This window comes from Lactuca virosa, chromosome 9 (assembly GCF_052849685.1).
Source record: "Lactuca virosa cultivar CGN04683 chromosome 9, Lactuca_virosa_CGN04683_v6, whole genome shotgun sequence".
In the NCBI taxonomy this organism is placed as follows: Eukaryota; Viridiplantae; Streptophyta; class Magnoliopsida; order Asterales; family Asteraceae; genus Lactuca; species Lactuca virosa.
Window position 1 is genome coordinate 227,710,651 of NC_136434.1, and position 7,950 is coordinate 227,718,600.

At 37.6% G+C, this 7,950-nt stretch overlaps 1 protein-coding gene across 1 annotated transcript; it reads right to left on the reverse strand.

Moving 5' to 3' along the window:
- Positions 1-4,746: 4,746 nt before the first annotated feature.
- Positions 4,747-5,506, reverse strand: LOC145137953 (histone H2A.1-like). Its single transcript, XM_079072094.1, has 2 exons — positions 5,223-5,506; positions 4,747-5,110 (listed from the first exon to the last, which is right to left on the reverse strand). The coding sequence occupies exons 1-2, from the start codon at positions 5,427-5,429 to the stop codon at positions 4,865-4,867; spliced, it is 453 nt and encodes a 150-aa protein (XP_078928220.1). The 5' UTR covers positions 5,430-5,506; the 3' UTR covers positions 4,747-4,864.
- Between the last annotated feature and the right edge of the window lie 2,444 nt (positions 5,507-7,950).

The window sequence follows — 7,950 nt, forward strand, 5'->3', positions numbered from 1 at the left end:
CATCTCATAGCAGCAGTAATCTCCTAGGCTAAGGCATCACAAATCAGGACACTCTAGTCCTAATATGAATACCTAGCCTACTCTAGCATGCATCACATATCATATCATATCTCATAACACATAATGTAAGGGTATTTTTGGAAATCACCGTTCGGGCGCAGGCTGATCGTACACACTGCTTCTTTCCGCTTTTCTCAAATTCCTTTACTTTTTAGAAAAATTGTTCCTTTTATGAAAAACTTTCTCAAATCCTCAGTTTGAGTTCAAATACACCCGAAGGTGCATCCGAATCCCTCAAACCAAGGCTCTGATACCAATTTGTAACAACGTGAATTTCCAAAACAATTTTTCATTTTTAAAACATAACTTCATTCATAAGAAATATCAAAAACCCATTGTAACACATGTCATCCAACTAAACAATCCCAAGATCTCAAATACATAAAACTTCATCAATGTGTACAGATCATGTCGGCGCCTTCCCGCGATCCTCGCTGGTACCTGAAACACATATCACATAAACGGTAAGCATAAATGCTTAGTGAGTTCCCCAAAATACCACGCACATACAGCTAGCTACTCGAGGCTATAACTCTACGAGACCTTCCGATCAATGTGTCTCAAGGGCCTTCCGGTCCCACCCTTTGAGTAGACCTTCCGGTCCTACTCTATCGACCTTCCGGTCCATACCATATTGACCTTCCGGTCCATACACTGCTGGCCTTTCGGTCCATACCCTGTTGACCTTCCGGTCTATACCATGTTGACCTTCCGGTCCATACCATACCGACCTTCCGGTCCTTACCATGCTACTCATAACATACATAACATATACATATCACATAAGAACATATATCACATACTCGTCATAGAACATAAGACCTTCCTGTCACATATCACATAAAGTCTCATAACTTATACACGTAAGACCTTCTGGTCGCTCATAGTTACCAATTCAGGTAAAGTATAGTGAGAAGACTTACCTCGTACGATGTCGGCAGACTTACCTCGTACGATGTCGGATAATCTCTCTTGCTCGATAACCCGATCTAGCCTCCTCCTATCAACATAATAACATCTCCAATCAATACTTACTTTTGTCCTTATTCCTAAAGAATGGGTAGAAGACCATTCTACCCCTCCCTGTCCTTGCTTGAACCAGTTTGACCAAAACCCTAAAAGTCAACCCCAGTCAACGGTCAAACTTTGACCAGACTCGTCGAGTGCACTCAGGTGACTCGGCGAGTCCATGCATGTCCTCTGAATCCTTCAAGGCCTCACTCGACTCATCGAGTCAACCTTTCTCCGACGGGTTACCCATGAACACGAACCGTGGTGCAACACGATCCGACTCGTCGAGTCTGCTCATGGACTCGGCGAATTTCTTCCATGAGAATGCTCAAACGACCTTCTGAGGTCAGATCTGTTTCTCTAACCTATAGATCTTACCTTCCCATACACAATAATCACGTAAAGGTTCAACCTTTACACTCATGCAACCAACATAGGGCTTCTTTTGGTGAAATAGCTTCTAAAATGGCAACCTAGGTTCATATCTCCAAAGGGGTAGCATAAAGCAGGATAGGTAGGACCCTCTGGACCTCTTAAGGTCCAGATCTAAGAAGAATTCCACCTTGGGACCTCATATGCTTCGAATCCAAGCTAAAGAAGGCATAAGAAAACCCTAGATTCAAGTAGATCCCCATATACACGAGAATGAGCATAGATTTATACCTCTAGCAGCCTCTTCTGATCAAATGGTGGAAGATCTGAGCTCCACAATCTTCCTAGCTTGCCCTCCTTCCTTCTTTCTTGCAAAAATCACCACAAAAGGGTCAAGATGGCCCTCTCTCTCTATCTGCGCTCAAGTATGCTAGGGTTCTCTCTGGGGGGAATGGTGGCCGCCACTGAAGGCTATAAAGGCCTTTAAATAGGGCTCAGGCCCAAAATTTTAGGGTTTCTGCCAACAGCGCGGACTCGTCGAGTCGCCTCACCTACTCGTCGAGTCTGTTCATTAATCCGAGTCATCAATCGCGATCCTACTCGACGAGTTTAGGCGCCAAATCATCGAGTCCCTTTTCTCAATACAAAATAAATACTCAATTCGAGATACCTGGAAATCCGGATGTTACAAAACTGTTGGCTAATAAGTTGGCATAGGTTATTGACAGTGCTGTAAGTTTTGAGCAATCACCTTTGTTAAAAGCAGACAAATTTTGGATGGTCCTTTTCTTCTTAATGAGGTGGTGGCTTAGAGTAAGGCTTGTAGAAATCCACTTACGATTTTTAAAGTGGATTTTGAGAAGACACGTGATTCTCTTTCATGGGACTACCTTCTTGAGATTATGCAAATCATGGATTTTGGTTCGATTTGGTGTGGATAGGGTTTGGAGCTCTTCCGTTTGGCTAGGGCTTCGGTCTTGGTTAATGGGTCCCTTACCAAAGAATTTTAGTTATATAGGGGTTTGAGATAGGTTGATCCTCTTTTTCCTTCTTATTTATTCCAACTATAGAGGGGTTCCATGTTGCTTTGGTTCGTGTGCATCTGGAAAATATCTATAGGGGATTTGCATTAGCGGGATTGAAATTTCCACTTATTTTATCCTAATGATTTGGTGGTGGTGTTGTCTTCTTGGGATCCTATGAATGATAATCGGATTGTTCAAATTATGAAATGCTTCTTTATTGCGTCGAGTCTTAGAATCAATTTGCAAAAAAGCAAATTTATAGTAGTGGCAGGTTTTTTTCTCAAGTTAAGGTGGTTGCAGAAAGGGTGGGGTGTGCATCAGATTCTCTTCCTTTTGTTCATCTAGATGTGCCAGTGAGTCAGAACATGTCTCGGGTTAATGTTTGGTATTTTATCTTAGATCACTTTTGGAGTAGGTTGTCGGGTTGGAAGGCGAAATATCTTTCGTTTCGTGTTCGGCTTACTTTGTTAAAATCAGTTTTGGGAAGCTTGGGTAGTTATTTGATGTTGATATTTTTAGTCCTATTTTCTGTTCTTAGATACTTGGAGGCATTGAGAGCTAGGTTTTTTTTTGGTGCGGAAAGTGTTGATGGAGAGGTACGACGTATATGGTGGTGAGCGACGACGTATAGAGCAGTGGTGGTGAGAGCCCTTTAGAATACAGTGATCTTTCTCTTTAATGACGGTTTCTTTAAGAAGCAGTTTGCGTATACGGTGGTGGTGGTGGTGGTGAGAGGGCTTTTGGGTCAAGTGTGAAGAAGAAAACCGATAGAAAAAGAAAGGCAAAAACAATGGGGAAGCAACGTAGCAAGGGAGAAATGTATTAAAAAAAAACAAGGTAACCGGAACTGTTCATAAGGCTATTGCTTTTTGTTAGTAATAATAATAATAATAATAATAATAACTAGTAAAAAAACTCATGCTTCGCACGGGACAAAATAGGGACAGCAAAAGGAATGTTTTTTTGTATATAAATAACCAACGATAAACATTAAAAATAGGACAAATCACAGAAAATAGCAGCATACTTTACTCTTTTTATGGGCAATATACTTTACTTTTTTAACCTATTAATAGCAATCTAAACAGTAATATTAATCTTAGCTACATGATAGAGTTAATTTTAATTTAAGTCCATGTACTATATCACAATTTGGACATGGAACAAAAATTTGAATTTTTGTCCCTAAATCGTTTTTTGGTCATCCACCGTTTTGTCCATGGGCCCTTAAACAATGAATCTATAGTGATGCAATAGACAGTTATACCCTCCCTCATGAGAAAAGTTAAGAAAAAAAATGAGATCAGCCTTCACCTAATCTTGCAACTCCCTGTTTTTTGCTCCAACGAACATACATACCTGATGACCACCTCTCCTTGATCCTATTATAGACAGCCATGCATGACCTGTTTCAAACAAATTACAAAAGCTAAAATTATAAATCAGATTATAACTGATAGTAACAGATTAAAAGAATGTCTTTACTACATACATGTTTACATTTTAAGAGATTAACATCTTACTTACCTTGCATGTAGAAATAGAAATCGAGTTATAACAACAGAAATCAAATAGGGATTATATCATAATTGATTATTGTTGGGGTTTCTCCATCAGAAGATTATGCAAAGCCTGAGATCACCGTATTTAATTTTAGTTTAATTTTTTTATTTAGCATTATATCATAATTGATTATTGTTTAGTTTTATAAATAACAATTTGTTGTTATTTACAATTTTAATTTCATTTAAGTTTCCAGTAATTGACTCAAGATTAAAAAAAGTTTAATGATCGAATTGTACTTGCCTAATCAATAGTCATTTCTTCAAGGTTAATAATTAATTCGATAAAAACAATTTTAAACTCAAAAAAACGAAAATACCAGTAAATATTAATACTTTACCTTCGAAAGTATACATCCAACAATAGAATGTAAAACCTAATGAATTAACGAACTTGAGGATTGGCTTCAAGAAATAAATTAATGTACTTATGAACTCAAATGAAAAATGTCATAAAGGGAAGTACTAACAAAAATTAATGAAATTAATTTAAAGATTTTGACAGAAACATTTTCAATAAAGATTTCACTGTCAAAATCTTGCTTTTCCTCCCGGTTATAATCTTCATTTATAATGCAATGTATACCATGTTTCCTCCAACGATGTTGTTTCGTGTAAATTAAATCAATTATGAACATTTCCTTTCAATTAAAACATATGACAAGAAATAATCAAAGGGCAAATCAAGACACAACAAAAACATCAAGAAAGGGCAATTAAAATGCAAAAAATTTCATTTCATAATGATACAACAAAACGGGAAGTTTTGTTAACATTTGACCTACGCTAATTTCTTACAACTTGTCCAAGAATCACCAGTCCGGGTGCAAATTTCTATGCCTTTTTGGGGGATTTTGCGGCTTTTTTGGGAGATTTGGGTGTCTTCTCAGCATCGACAGCTGCAGATTTCTTGGGCAACAAAACTGGATTGATGTTTGGTAGAACACCTCCACTAGCAATCGTCACACCAGCAAGCAATTTACCCAATTCTTCATCGTTCCTCACAGCCAATAGCACATGTCTAGGGTTAATTCTCGTCTTCTTGTTATCTCTTGCTGCATTTCCAGCCAACTCCAAAACCTAGATTCAATTTTGCAAAACATATCAATCGCTAATTTCAACAACTATGAAAAAACCGAATACAACAAATCAAAACTTTAAAACATAAAAAAGAGAGAACTTTAATACTAACCTCAGCAGCGAGGTACTCAAGAACGGCAGCAAGATAGATCGGTGCACCAGATCCAGTTCGTTTAGCGTATCTGCCTCTTTTCAAAAACCTTGAGATTCTACCGACGGGAAACTGAAGTCCGGCCTTAACAGATTTTGTCACCGATTTCTTCCTCTCTCCGGCGCCTTTCCTTCCTCCGGCACCCTTTGTTGTCTTCCCGGACTCCATGAAATCAGAATTGGAATAGTAACAGAGAGATTGAATTTGTGTGTGCTGATTTTGAATTTGAAAACTCGATGATAAAACTAGAGAGGGAAGAAGAGTATATATAATGGGGTTTGGTTGAATTTAATGTGGTAAGATCTAAATTAATCTGACGATCGAAAAACATGCCATGCTGGCAATCCGTAACCAAAAAAATGAGCCCCGGATTTGGAAGGCGGATTTATGAGATTTTTATTCAACGGTCAGAGATATGACATGCTGGCATCTGCGATCAACATGGTTCAACTGATTTTGTATTTAAATATTCAAAGTAACATCATCCACGAGGCCACAACTACTTGTAAGATTTTCATGATTTACGATATAGGTATTTTAGCTGCTTTTAAATATATTTGTAACCAAACGATCAACAATCTGAGTTGCATTGATTTTCTTAGGTGACTTCATTTTTTTTAATAATCTTCACCGAAATCCTCGAAAAAAGATTAATATGTTTCATTTTTATGGAATGGTTTTTTTCCGAAATGATAAAATTAAGGAGGTGTTGCAAATTCTTTTCAAAGTGTGTTTGTAATATTTTTTTCAAATTCCATGACCATTGTTATCATAACTCAGATTCTCATATGATAGATTTTGTCTCCATTTGCGATGGTAGATGAATGCTTTTATTTTGAAATAGGGTTAAACACATAAAAGCCCTTAAGTTTTCAAGAAAAAGTTGGTTTTACCCTTTCACGTTTTTTATGTTCAGTAAAACCGAACATTTGTAACAATTTTTTTATGTTTACCCTTTTTATAGGTTGAGCAGGTAACCTACCGGTCACTACACAGGTGGCATGCCATTTGTATGAGGGGTTAGAGTAAATTACACTGAATGGTCCCACACCCTTCCCCATGTCTGTAACCTTGCCCCTTATAACTTGTAACCCCTCTTCACCCCACTCTCGTATGTCGTATTTCCTTTGACCTTCTTCTCCTCATGCGAACCAGACATGACCTTCTTCTTCTCCATATTCTCTTCAAATTATAGCAACACAAGAGCACAAACTCTCCATCTTATTCTCTTCAATCAATAACAGGTGCATCTTACCAAACAAATCAGTCGAGACTCACCAAACAAATCGTAGTCCCTCTTCTTTGTACGCAGCCACAATGACAACCCACACCTTGCTTCTCCTTTTTGTGTTTCGATCACAGGTACCAAATCGAACCTCATACGAAAATTGAAACATAGCAAGAAATTGAGAAGTTCAATACTCGTGAATTTGATTTGCAGGCGAAAGGGGATGTATTTAGTTCTTCTAGCAAGTTTTTCTTCCTTTTTTTCTAATTTTAGAATTCGGGTGTGATTTTGTGGTTTGGGTGTGGAAGTGAAAATAATGAATGATGGCTGTGAAGATGGGGGTGTGATGGTGATATCTGGCTGGAGGGATAAGGGTGGTATTTTGGTTGTGGTTTTTGATGGAACGAAGTGGAAGGGTTTGATGATGGTGGTGAATGAAGTGGACATCTATATTGAAGCAGAACAAATCAAAGAAAGAAAGATCGATGCATTAAGTATCGATTGAAACCTGGTACTTGTTAACTCCCTAGGTCAGTTGCGAGGGTCTGGGTAAGTTGACTGTTTCATATTTGAATATGGGTTTCGATTTCAATTTTAAGGGGGAAATTAGGTTGCAGGTTTCATATTGCAATCTAGGTTTTAGTTTTAGTTTTCCAGGTGAAGAACTCGATGGGTCATTATCAAGGGTGGGTGTTTAATCGCCAAAATCTTGTTGAGTAGACAAATCCAAGCATCATACCAGATAACAACTCCAAATATGAAAATAATGAAGAAAAAAGTGGCAGGAGAAGAACGAACACAAGACTTCAAATCCAAGTGTCTTTTGGCTTCAAATAGAATCGTTCTTCCCAATAATCCATTCCTCCATCGATTCTGGTGCATGTGTGTGTTAGAAAGCTTCACGAGAAAACCTGCAAATCAATTTTGGAGTGTGCGTTTGTATGTGTGTACGTGAGTGTGAAGGAGAAGAGGGAACAATCTTCACTTGCAACAGGTAACTGGTTGGTTACCTGCTAAATGACACTTTTGACACAATTCGTATAAATAGTAGGCATTACCGAACCTAAAAAATGTCAAAGGGTAAAACCGACAATTTTAAGGGCTTTTATGACATTAGCCCTTTGAAATATGACTCAGGAGGTAACCTTTGTTCATATAGGATTTGTTTTACTACGGGATTGCACTTGTGGAAATAAACGTTCTATATTAATTCAGCAATCGAATAACCCATTAAAAGGTGAGTTCATACCCCCGTATTTTCATAGTTTTTACAGTTTTAAGGGGAAGAATACAAGTCTAACACAAGGATTTTGTGTTACCAACAAATAGTTTCAAAATATCTCACAAAAATGGATTTCAATTATCTTCAAATCAAATGGTTTTAAATTGTGTTAAAATGACATCAAGTCATCAAAAGTATTTTCAAAATGATAAACTCTTTAAAATATTTTATAAACTTAT

Coding starts and splice junctions, on each gene's coding strand:
- LOC145137953 (XM_079072094.1), bottom strand. CDS start 5,429: ATGGAGTCCGGGAAGACAACAAAGGGTGCCGGAGGAAGGAAAGGCGCC. Junction 5,111..5,222: donor TTGAGTACCTCGCTGCTGAG/GTTAGTATTAAA, acceptor AATTGAATCTAG/GTTTTGGAGTTGGCTGGAAA.